Source organism: Xenopus tropicalis, chromosome 3 (assembly GCF_000004195.4).
Source record: "Xenopus tropicalis strain Nigerian chromosome 3, UCB_Xtro_10.0, whole genome shotgun sequence".
Classification (NCBI taxonomy): Eukaryota; Metazoa; Chordata; class Amphibia; order Anura; family Pipidae; genus Xenopus; species Xenopus tropicalis.
The window spans coordinates 73,102,658-73,116,453 of NC_030679.2; the positions used below are offsets into that span (position 1 = coordinate 73,102,658).

A 13,796-nucleotide genomic window follows, 5' to 3' on the forward strand; every position below is an offset into this window, starting at 1 on the left:
TTTATGCAGGTTGGATTAAATTTTGAGAGGTTTCCTCTCTATACACACAAAGCAAATTACTGTAAACCAGGGGTGCCCAATACTTCGATCGCAGTCCACCAGTCGATCCCCCATGGATTCCTGGTGGACTGCGATCAAGCCGGGGATGTGGAAGTGCGTGCGGGGATGTGGAGTACGTATGCTGCGCCGCATTCCCTGATTGTCGGTCTATCGCAACCCAAAAAAGTCTGGCCACCCCTGCTGTAAAATATGCTAAATAATTGTACAAAGCCTTCTTTTATGATAAATGTATTTTTATTGCATATAGATACAAATTGTATTGTACTGCTCATAGCAAATAAGCCAGTGTTCCCCAACCAGTGGCTCATGAGCAACATGTTGCTCACCAACCCCTTGGATGCTGCTTCCTGTGACCTCAAAGCAGGTGCTTATTTTTGAATTTCTAGTTAGGAGGCAAGTTTTGGAGGCATTAAAACCATGTACAATGCCAAATAGAACCTTCTGTAGCCTGCAAGTCTATGAAGTAGCCAATTATAGCTCTTATTTGCACCCCCATGAACCTTTTTCATGCTTGTGTAGCTCCCCAACACTTTTTCCACTTGAATGTGGCTCGCGGATTTAAAAGGTTGGGGATCCCTGAAATAAGCACAGTTTCTTATCAATGGAAGTATATGTGCATATACAAAATATGTAACAAGAAGAAGATAATCAGTATCGAATACATATCACATAAGTATATTACATACAAACGGGGGAATGTAATTAAAGTTGTAAACAGAATGTAATATTCTTCATTGGACAGTAATCGCATTGCAAATTTTAATTGCACGTTGCAAACGTTTTAAGGCATGCTTGAAGGTGGTGTAATCTTTTGGAGCAAAGGTAACAACTTTCTCATTAGGAAGTTTTATTACATACACTGCGCACTAACAATAAAGTTCATACATTTCTTCCACTGATGGAAGTGATCACTTAATAGTTTTCTGTTAACAAAAGCTATAATTATTTTGCACAAGGGAATATTTTTCCTGTTACTGATTCTTATTACCTCCCCCCCCAATCTCAATGGGCACTCTAACCCATGAGACATGAGATACTTTCTCCTGTGAAACTACATATTAGGTGGAATAAGTACAACACTCAGGAACACTGGCACATAGCCTGCTATCCTGCCCCCATCCAAATGCACTACTGAGGGTAGTTGTGTGTTTAGTTCTCAGCTAAAATCCATGAAATTAATCTAACATTTATCAACAATTAAAAAACTGGCCACATAGAAAAATGAATGAAACCATAATGTATAAATGTCAGAGATTCCTGACCCAAAGGTAACATGAGTAGGAGAGAGGTATCACCTATCCATATTTCTTATTATCCTTGTAATTTATTTTTACATATATAAACCAGTTTCTATCAGTTTAAATCAACCATAATATTAAACAGTTCCCTCCCTGGTGCAGAGCCTGCCCTTGTTTCCCTAAAGATTGCCTTTAACTCCCCAAGGTTCTTTGCTTAAAATAGACATGCATGGTGTTAAATTACTGTTACTATCAGATAATTCAAAGGGAAAAATATTAAATTACAATAAGGAAAGTACAATGAAAATATTAAAGATAATTAAAGAAAATCTTCTCAGCAGATGTCAAATACCTTGTAATAATAACTGGGTTTCTTCAAGGTAACAAGCCTTATTGTCATTGACATGTGTATAGATATTATTAATGGAAGTTTTATAAGCTACTACTTATGAAGTCAGTCTGCTGTATAAAATAATGAAATCCTGCCACAACTACAGAGAGATAGTAATGTTCCCTAATGGATCTATTGTAGCATAGATTATCATACCGCAAGTTTCCAGCTGTTCAAATTCAGAATTTAGTCTAGCCTATTCATGGATTTACAATATCTGTTCAGGTCTTAACATCAATGAAATAGAAACAAATGCTGGGTTTCTTTTATCATTATAGTAAAGGCCATTTTTTAAGTTATCTATATTATTATAGATGTAATTTGACCTAACTAGAACAAAAAGCAACCTGTTAAAAAAAAGGCTTATTTATGGAAAAGTTCACCACTTTTTCAACATTTTAACATTTTGTTTTGCTCAAATAATTATTCAAAGTCTCCCAACTTGCATGCAATACACATCAGGGAGCACACGAAGCTCAGGATGCACTTAAAGCCCTTGTCACAAGTGCTGTGTAAAAAAGAAACAAAAGTGTTCTAGCACTTGCCATAGGGGATTTGGTAAATAACCTCTACTGTCTTTTCAAAGGCAACAAGACAATGCCTATGTTTTCAGCTTTACTATTTGGAACATGTCGAATTAACTGGCATGTATAAATCCACTAACGCCATAGACTGGGTGTTGGCACCTGGTGAGGGGCCATTTACTAAACTGCAACTTTTTCAGCTCAGGCTTTTTGTCACTGATAAGTCACAGAAAAAAAGCACAACTTTTTGGAGATTAATTATACAGCAAAACTGCGACAATTCTGAATCTGAAAATACAGCATCTAAAATTTGTCAAGATCATGCATAAGTCAATGGCAGATGTCCCTTTTTATAACTGGAAGAGCTTTCTTTGCTTCAAGTGCAACAAGTCGGAAAAGTCATGGTTATTGCAACTTTTTTGCAACTTTCTTTATTTGTGCTTTTTGATTTTACCATTTGTGGAAATTAGTTGTTTTGTAGTTTCAAACAAATATAAATCTGAAAAAATTAGTTTAAGTAAATCCCCCCATAGTCTGGGGGCCACCTAAATCAGAGATACTGGAAACTTAAATGGCACACTTGACTAAACACTAAGCAAAATAAACCTTTGGAATTTTAAATCTCAATGTTCCCAAAAATGTTGAATATACTGTGCTAGCACACTGGTACTTGAGCTTTAGACCTGTAAACTAAAGCATTAAACTCCATTGCTCTACTAATTATATAACCCTGTAGACATATGCTGCCAATAGATGATAGTCATGTATAAGACATCAGGTAAGTTCCAGAACTTAATGAAAGGATCATCAGTGGTGGCACCCATATGATGGTGTGGTTTTAATCTGTGACTAAAGGAAGGCAGTCGGGATTTACAATTTGTGTAAGGATTACATAGTAGCAGTGGGGTTTTTTTTAGCTGCATTATTAAGGTTGTCCTCCAAAGAGGTCCTGATTCCAGCAACTCTACCATCTGTGGTCATCTGCATAAGAGGGACATACACATGGATTTAACATAACACATGGCTACAAAAATTATTATTTCTGTGGTGGCTGTGTGTTTGTCCAAAATGCCCTGGAATAGCATTTTCATTACTTATAAACACACTGGGGGCTGTTGTCCTAATGTCACGATTGCATTCCTATTCCAGCAAATCACTCTCATACTATTTCTCTGTTTACAGAATGTAATTTAAAATTGATTTAGTAAAATAATACATTTTGTAAAAAAACCTATATTATTACATGTCCAATTGGCTTATAAGATTATTACTATTTTTATCTGTTGCCTCTGAAAAATATAAGCAGTTCTTTTTCTAATTTATATCATACTTTGACAGTGTAAGTTTTCCTCTAATCCTAATATTATTTGTCTGTCTTCCTTATTGAATGTGCACGTTTCAAAGCACAGAAAAAAAATCTAATACTTAAGTAAATTCCTGATAGGATATAATTTCTTAAGTGGAATACTTCAATTCAGTCTCCCTATGCAGCCGTGTGCATCCATGACTTATAAGGATTATGCGTCTTATAAACAGTACCTGAGCCAATACAGTAAATCAATGCAAATGCTTCTCTTCACATAAGTTAAGCTTGTTTGTTTAGACAGCATCTTCTACATCTGGATTCCCTGAGAACACTGTGACAGCATAGACAAATGGCTCTCTTATAAAAGAAAAACAAAAATCAAATAAATATATGACCTTTATTATTTACTTTGGGGTCTCAGTCTACATTCAAAAACTGAAATGACTTTTGTCCATTTCCAAGGTTGCTGTTGCGTTGTGCTTTGTGTAAAGAAGAAAAAATAATAGTTTACAATATCTAAACAATAAACAAAGTCAGTGAAAGTGACTTGACATGTGTTGGTTAAACCATCTTTAAACACAATGCCTATTTGTCCTTCCATCCCCAAAAGCAGAATCACACTACTTTTATCCCGTCTGTGTTTGATAGCAGATTTAGACAGGTAAGTTGACAAATGAATTCTCTGAGCAACTTGCTACATTCAGTCTTCAAGAGACATTTGTTCCTTGTGAAATACAATCTAATGATGAACCACAGCAGTAAAAGAGGAACATGGTCTCAAACCAGAAAAATAAAGTTCAAAATCCACAACACATTTTCTGTGTTCCTTAAGTATATGTTCATACATTGTTTTACCAGTGATGAAACTGCAATGTTTAAACTTGATAAAATGTATCTATAATCTTCCACTAATATGGTTATAATAATGATTATTACATCTTTTTCCTAAGTTCTCCCCTAAAACCAAAATTTCCAAGAACAGGCTAACATAAAAAACGTAAGAGGCTTGTTACAGTATATCTCAATAAAACCACATATTTTAACATTTATTGGTGTGCCTTGCTTTTTACAGAACTGTAGTGTTTAAAAAACAGGAAGGGCACTGTGACATAAAAGTTTCTTCTGAACAGCATTATTTCTAATGTCATGCCCAATTCTCTCATCCTAGCTTGTAATCTTTTGTTGGCATTTATAAGGTTACTATTAGAGTTTAATGTTTAAGAATTGTCATTTGCATATGTTTCAAACCTGATCAATAATATTTACTAGATCAACACACATAGCATTGAAATCATAAATAAATACCTTGTGTGCACCAATGGGTCTATGAAAACTAAAAAGTGTAAATAAAATAATAAGAAATAACTATAATAATAATTATTCTATCTGGTTGGTGCTAGTAACATTAACATATGATTGATGATTTTAACCATAATAATAACCACTGACAATTCCAGCACTGGTGCTTACTGGTAAAAATTGTCTAGTATGCATTACATACATATGAGTATGGTAGGTATGCTTTTATTACATGGGAAGTTTCAAAACAGATACTCTTATGATGACATGTTTATATTCTTTATCACACATGTAGTTTAAACTTCAAAAATAAACAATAATAATTTACAGAATAAAAATATGAAGAAATATTAGAAGTCACCATGAAGCTCCATTTCCTATTGAGAGGCACTTCAGTCTTGAGCCTTCTCATGGTCAAGAACTCCTTTGTAACTTCTAATATGCTTGACATGTACAGTGAATAGTCATTTTCTTTTGCAGTATGCACAGTTAGGATTGTACTCTATATAAATTACATTGCAGCAAAGTCAGTGATTGACTGAGAAGCACTTAAAGCAAAATATCTAGTATAAATAAATTTAAAGCAACTGGACTTGTTTGGTAATCATTGAAGACGTTTCACTACTCATCCGAGCAGCTTCTTCAGTTCACCTTATGAAGAAGCTGCTTGGATGAGTAGTGAAACGTCTTCAATGATTACCAAACAAGTCCAGTTGCTTTAAATTTATTTATACTAGATATACCATGACCTGGATGAATGAAAATCTTCATAGAAACTTAAAGCAAAACTTTCAGGCATATAGAAGGCAATATGGAATGGATTTTGCTTTTAAATAATAAAGAAAAAGAGTTTTTAAAATCAGCAAATATCCTACTGTCTGAAGTCTCCAGGGTACATGCTGTTGTAATGATAAGCAAATCTGTCCCACTTCCAAAAATTAACAAAAGGGCAAAAATTTGCGAAACACCTTGAAGTCAATGGGCATTTTTTCACTTTTCACTTACCACATATGTATGTATATGTATATATATTATTTTACCACAGCAAAAAACTTTTTTTGGTGAAAAATGTTGATCACTAGTGGGATGTTCTCTCAGTCTTTCTGCATAGAAGCAAGAATCTGAATACTTCCCATAACTGTTGGTCCCTTAACGACTATGGCCCACACAGTGTTTTAGTACAGGTATAGGATCCATTATCCAGAGTGCTTGGGACCAAGGGTATTCCGGATAAGGGGTCTTTCCGTAATTTGAATCTCCATACCTTAGGTCTACTAAAAAAATCAATAAAACATTAATTCAACCCAATATGGATTTTTGATCGCCACCACAAGATACTAATAATCAGAATGCCATGTGTGCCTTAGCCCTAAGTATGTTAGAAGCCACATACAATATATCTGACTATCTTACCAGATAGAACTGACGGTAAATTGCACATTCTTGAAATTCATAATACTCAAAGTGCTGATGCTGCTTCAACATTATTAGAAGTTACGTGTGTGCATTATATTTCCAGTAATCTATATTCAGTTGGCAAGACAGTCAGGTTTAATGTGTTATGCAAATGATTCTGGGTCATTCATATTATTTGGGAGGGGTTGAAACACATGCCAGCATGTTTAAGTTATGCAAAACCACTGGGCTGCTAATGAATTTATTCAGTAGGCAGTGCCGAGTACTTTACAGAGAAATAGGAGAGAGGGTGTGAGGGGGTAAGGGGTTATAAGAAAAGAAAGGGGAACATTCTAAAGATAAAGTTACGCAAGAAAGACAGGAGAAAAGAAAATATGAAATTATAAAAAAAGATATACGAGAAAGCCACAAAAAAGGAGAGACAGAAAAAGAGTAAAAAGGAATGTATGCAAGAAGTAAAAAAGTAAAGCCTTAATTGTAACAATATATTGGTTGTAAGTTAATGTTGGTACACCAAATACCAACTGGCATATCTGCCATAAGAGAGTAGTGATAAATTCCTACCCCCCCCCCAAGGTTCTTCTTTACCCATCGTTATACCTTTATACCTCAGTTAAAAGCTGCTCCCTGTGCATACAGCCTTAGAAAGCCAAAGCTGATGTTTTGAAAATGGCAGTATAAAGACATTGATATAATTTAAATCATATAATATAATTCACATTAGCCAAGAGAATGTGGCCTTAGACAAGGGAGCCGATAAAGGCACAGTAGTATTAGGAAGCAGCACTGTGTTTAGACAAAGGGTGATTTTTAAAGTCATTTTTACACAGATTGCTTTATACTGCCCCATGGCCATTTCCATGTATAATACCCCAGAATGCATGACAGGATAAAAACAATTCTAATTCCATATAAAATGCTCCCAAAACACATGGTAATATAAATATAGTGGCAATCATCTGTATAATAACTCCAAAACACATGGCATAATAAATAAAGTGCCAACCTCATGTATAATAACTCTATACTATTTTTTGTTGGCAAATTCATTGATGCCTTCATTAAAATCTGCCCATAACTGTATATTTGTTGTCTTTCCAAACTACAGATACCATGATTCATATAAATAGTGAACATTATGTTGACAGGTGGAAAATGTAGTTGGCACTGCTTACTCTGTAATGTTGGAGAGGCAATTATTAAAAATTTTAAAAATGTCAATTTACACATATATTATTGTTCCAATACCCTTTCAGTGGCAAGCATATTTGATTTGTTCCCTTTCTTTTTTCTATTAAATGATCGCTGATCTTGTTGGCTACTCCTTATATCCTTATAAACAGCCAGAAAGACACGTAACAAATATACAATTAAAGTGATAACATTTGTATCCTGTCAGTTTCAGCAAATACTTGTTACGTAGCAAGATATTGCAACCCTTCCATAAAAACTCGCTTACTAACAGCATTAACATTTTGGCAGGCTGCAGGCTGCTATTGAGTTATAAACACTGATACTTTTAATGAGAAACAAAATACTAGATATAAAAAGAATATACGATATACGGCACTTACGCTGCAAGTGATTTATCCTAACAACATTAACTTTCACCCATGAGCAGTCACATTAGCCTAGGGGTGACAAATCTGTGAATCTAAACTAAAATTTTTACACTGCAAACTAAGACTACTGGGTAAAGTTTACATGCCCGGTTTCATCTGATAATGTGTTTCCACAGTTCCACAAGTTCATTAACTGTTCATGGCAATTGTCAAGATTCATATTCTTAAAACCCATGAAATCCCATGTACAAGACAGCAAGCCAGCACATTAATCCATTTTTATTTGTTTCATTTACACATATAGAATAAAAATTTTGCACATTTATTACTTCAACTTAATAAGTTTACACTCTTTTATATTAATAAGATGGATTTAGTCTTCTTACCATCTACGCAGGCTGGCTTTGCTCTTGTTGTGCCGGCAATCTGTCCTTTCTTACACGCACAGCGCGCTGTTTGTCGAGCTATAGTCCTCCGTGGCTGGCTGCTATCTCTGTCGTATGTAACAACCTCACATGTACCTGCAGCCAACTGACCTGGAAAAAAGTCAGCAACAGGTACCAAAGTCACTAAGTGAACTAGAAGCAATCAATTACTTTAAAATACAGTGGTGCTTTATACTGTAAGGAACATTTCACAAGATTGGAAATAAGATAAAAAAGGGAAATAAGCTGGAGAATGCTGGTGATTTTTTCCTCAAAAAAAACCCAAGAAACTGATTCTGTCAAGAAAATTGTAGTGGTCTACAGAGTAGGTGCCCTGAGAGTCAGGAGTGTGTTTCATGTAGCTGGTTAATGCTATAATAAATCCAAGATATGTTGAGGAATCAGGACTATTGCTTTATAGCTTCATTAAACCTGGCTATCAAGTATTTCATGTCCAGTTATTAACCTTGTGGATTCTAGCACAAGATTAGATCATTCCTCTATGGTTACACAGGCAGAATATATATTTCTGTTAAAAATAAAATTTATTGGGTGTTTTCAAAAACATCAGAAGAACATTAAGGGGTTAAACAGAGTGACCTATTTTATTTCTATTTCTATTTTTTGAGATAACATTCAGTAAAATTCATATGTAAAAAGGCTTGAGCATGGCATCTTCTGGATGAGTAGACTGCATTAGCACATACAGTCTATATGTTTAAAAGCCATTGTAATTGGGAATTATTATCCTACCAGGTGTGAAATGTATGAATTATGCAGTATTTAATGAAGGTGAAAAACTGCTGTTAATGAGGAAACTGCTCTTATTTATAACAGTGATTGTAAAGCAAGTATTTTCTACTTTTTTATGCTAAAACACATTTGTTGTAATCTGTTACCCATTTACACAGTTTTTTTCATGCCTTTGACTTAATGCAAGCTAAACAAATAACATTTGACTGAGGCTCATCATACAATATTGTTAAAAAGGTAAGGGCAAGATATGTTGTATATATGGTTATGGAAGTCACAGATAGTTTTGGTAATACAGATGGCAATAAAAAGGGAGTTACATGGAAAGGATGTGGCATCAAAACTTTTATACCACATTATTACCATATGTTTTGGCTGCTATTTCATCCTAAAAATACATTAAGCAAATCACATGTGAGGCATGCATATATTTAATAATCAATTACACACTTCATTTTGACGTATTATTGAAGTTAGCCTCTCCATAATTAGCCATTCTTCTGCTATAAGAGCCCTAGACTGCATATCTGGACTGATTGTATAGAGTATGCCCAAATATTATTTGCAAAATTGTTAAATCCAGTAGTTTGTCTTCACCTATGTTATCCACTTTTCATTATATATGTTAAAATGCCACCCAATCTAGGACCAGTTACTTGGAGAGATGCATCTATTCTCAAGTTAATTAAAATATATTCATTTTTTTTAAATACATTTTTAATTTTTCAGTTATTTCAAATAAGCCCATCAATGAGGAGCATTAAAAACCTCAATTTAAAAAAAAAAAAACAAAAAAGAAAAACATTAAATTAGGAAAAGCCGACAACCAGTACCAACCAGCCTACATACTGAAGTGATCTAACACATATAACATTATGCACTTTGTACTAGGATCTTCCTCGCCAAAGGACTTCCTCAGAGGCATGGTGTCCCAGGACATATAACCTTTCTTACCTTACATCAAACCTGCCCTGTATGACATTGTAGAGTTCTGCAGTAAAAGAAAAAAAATACTTCCCAACCTGCAGAACAACTGTTAATATATTAACGTATATACTGTACAACACGGATTAAGCATATATGCTATTCTTTTATATTAAACTTTAGTGTGAAGGTTTTAAATGATACTTTGATTTTTGTTTAAAAATAGTCACCTACTTTGATTTATACTTGTGCTATATTATTAGTGTTTTCCTTTTCTTTTTCTTTGATTTCCTTAAGTTAAATCCAGATATTGTTCCATGTTGATTTTTTTTTGCAAAGGGCAGTAAGAATGTAAATCAAGAAGCATATTATTTGAGCACAGAGATATGTATTCCTTTTACTGGCAATGGTAATTCAAGTGACCTACACAATGTCCCCAAGGTGGATGGATTGTACTTTTACCACCTATTGACTCTTTAAAATGCTCATCCCAGTGGCTTTATGGTATATGCAGATCTCAGCATCAGCACTTTGTCACTGAAACTTTGGAACCAGCTTTTAACTAGGTCATAAAGTAAAGCTGCATATATTTTACATGTCATTATCTTTGTTGTTGTGCTTTTCAGTTAAGGACTTGCACCTACAGTTGTGAGACTGCTAAATTGCAAATTAGACATGAAAGTGTTACATGATCAAGTATTTGAGCTCATTAAGCACCAAAAGTGCTTGCAAAGGTAAGTCATGTTTAATATTCATCAGCTGAAAAGTGCATTTTCAGTTTGTAAGAAACCTTTCTATTAATTTTTACAATCCAATAAAGAAAATTGTATGTAATAAATTGTACATTGTACATACTATGCTCTTTCTTAATTGCCCTTGAAAGTTTGTGACAAATCTCATCCACACTACAGTATTAGAAAATAGGTGGGGGATGGCTTTTGGCACAGCACTTCAAAATGTTTCTAAAGTGTTGTGTAGTTTAATCAAGAATTCAGCCTCTCTGCTTGCTTAAAGTACATAGAGTATATGATGTCTTTAAGAGCCATTCTGTGGCTTGATTGGATAATTTGCACCTCATTTATAAATAAAAAAGGGATCTTTTTTTCTTCAAAAGTATGTTCTTCCTGTGTCAGTCTCTCTTTCCTGTTATCCACAAAGCTCCAAATTATGGGGAGGCCATCTTCCACAGGCTCCTTTTAGTCCCTATTATTTTAGATTCCAGACCTGTAATTATATCACCATAGTTATTTGCACAACTGTATGTCTAACATCTTATTCCAATACTATAATTCACATAAAGTTCCTTTGTTTTCACGTTTTCTACTCTTCTGGGAAGGGCTTCCTCAAGATGATAAATCATTATCAGCACTCTCTGATGCCATGTTGAGAGCATTATACTGCCAATGTTTGTTGCTGATTACATGGCTGTGGGTAAATGATTGGGTGTGCCTTAAAGGAGAACTAAACCCTAAAAATAAATATGCCATATTTTATATACTAAAGTTATTGCACTGGCCTAAAGGTTCAGCACCTCAATAGCAGCAATGATTCAGGTCTCTACAGTTGTCACAGGAGCTCCCCATCTTGGAATGTGTCTGCAACACTCACATACTCAGTGCACTCTGAGCAGCTGTTGAGAAGCTGAGCTTAGGGGTTGTTGCAAATTATCAAGCAGAAAATTAGGTTTTTCTGTCATATAAGCTGATACTACAGGGCTGATTATTAAATTCTGATGCCAATTGCACTGGTTTCAGAGCTCTCATGCAGTAATTATCTTTATTAATAACTAATCAGCTGTTCATTGTGGCATTTATATTCTGTATATACTGTATATTGTGAGTCAGTCTCTAAGCTCAGTAACAGACAGCAGCACAGAGCATGTGCAGGGAATCAGTAGAAAAGAAGATGGGGAGCTACTGGGGCATCTTTGGAGGCACAGATGTTCCATGCTAAAGGGCTGTGGTGGCCTTGGGCTGGTATAGAAGCCCAAAACATAATATACAACATTTCAAACCTACTTCTTCAGTTACACTTTAGTTCTCCTTTAAATAGCTAATTCCATTATTTAAATGGTATGGCTAGAAAGTTTTGGAAACATGGTGTACATAATGAGTAAACTGCTAAATTAGCAAAAAACATGGACATATGTGTTAGGGGAGCATAATAAATGATCACCAATGTATATAAATACTTTACTCCAGACTGTAATTTTTATTATGTGTTATATACAAGCAAAACATTCAGCTGCCCCTACTGATATAAAGAACCATCTGGAAAACCCTTTCCGCTGAGATTAATGTACACTAAAACTGACTGCACATATTGACTATACATATTTTTTACACTGCATAAAAGAATCAAGCCAACCAATAATATCATTAAGGCCACATTATTACAAGATAGTATGGAGGCATACTGTTACTCCTACTGTATTTGTAACAATGCAGAGTAGAGAGCACTGAAATACTTCATGAAAGCGCGGAGGGACTGTGGAGCTAGCTGGGGCTCAATTCCCTCCGGCACCTGAAGGGTTAATTTGGTAAGGCATTGGGCTGGAAAAGAATAGACCCCACACTCACCCCTCCCCCTGTTGCCTGTCAGCTCCCAGCGCAGCATCACATTCTCACCTCACACTACACACGGAGCGGCATCTCCCTCCCCCCTCCCTGTTTAAGCGCATTTAGCTGGTGACTGGTAGGTCAGTAAATTCTGAAAGTTACATATATTTGTATATGTCTGGTTTGTCACAGCATATGGCGGGTGATAGTCCTTGGCTATTTAATCTCTGGTGTTGTTTGATGGTTTCCACATGCCCACTGCAGTCGTTAAGATGTTTGGTAAAGTTTGAAATACATGGCAAGGACTTTTCTGATGTTGGATTCTTTAATAAAGCTGTGGCCGAACTCCACCCACCAAAACGGTGTCATTGTGTTTTTCTTATGTCAGCTGGGTTCATCAGAGGGGGGGGGGGGTTAAGGTTGGAAGGAAGGGAATAAGTCTCCGCAGTCTATTGTATATGAATTTATCTATCTGTGAGCATTTTGGACCAAACCAGATAGACTTTAGACTCAGAGCTTTATTGGTATTTTAAGTTTTAAAATTGTAAGTGCCACTCCAGCATACCTTCAGTCTGTGTAGTGTTTTCTTCTAAAGATGAATAGCTTCATAAGCAAAAAGCAGGGAAGGTCAGTTTGCTGCTAATTATTTAGGGATTTTATTTTTTAGCTGAAGACTTGTTATGCTGAGGATTTTTAATGGATAACAAGCACTTTATATACTAGATTTGCCTGCCTCTTAGTCACTGATAATTGTTTTCTTCCTATTCAGTCTAGAGGCTTTTAAACCTTTGGCCAAGAATCACAAAACAATTAAGATCCTTCTTTAAATAAATGCTTTAAGCAGGTAACACATCATTAGCTGTGTAAATAAAAATTAAATGTTGAAGGGTTTAACAAGCCTCATAAAAATTAACATTTAGTAAATGTGCATTATTTAAATCACTGCAAAAGGAGTATACTTTCCCAGCCATAAGAATGTTTAATGAAGAAGGACCACCATTAAAAACCCCTACTTGCTATTTCACAGAGACACAAAAGAGATTTCTTTAAGCCATCTATTCATGGTTGTGAGAAAAGGCTTAGAAGCAGATCCACATGATTTCCACAGGTTTTCCATACCGAATATTTTTTAAGTTCGACAACAAACATCTTCTATCCACACCAGTTACACCAAATATGCAAAAAGTTCTAATCCTCACAACAAGGAAATGATAATCATTTAACCTGTTGGTTAAACTGCTGTTTGCATATAAACTGCCAATTAAATAGGGACCTCTGGAATTTTTATTAACATTTTTTTAATCCTATTTAGTTTCTTTTCTTTAATGAACAAATGGTAA

General features: G+C 35.0%; 1 protein-coding gene across 2 annotated transcripts in view; it reads right to left on the reverse strand.

Annotated features, from left to right (window-relative positions):
• tafa5 (TAFA chemokine like family member 5) overlaps positions 1–13,796 on the reverse strand; it is a 273,343-nt gene that overhangs the window by 127,829 nt on the left and 131,718 nt on the right. For both annotated transcript variants that reach the window (XM_012958427.3, NM_001102899.1), the window contains 1 exon segment: positions 8,183–8,332. In XM_012958427.3, the coding sequence (XP_012813881.1) occupies positions 8,183–8,332 (150 nt within the window).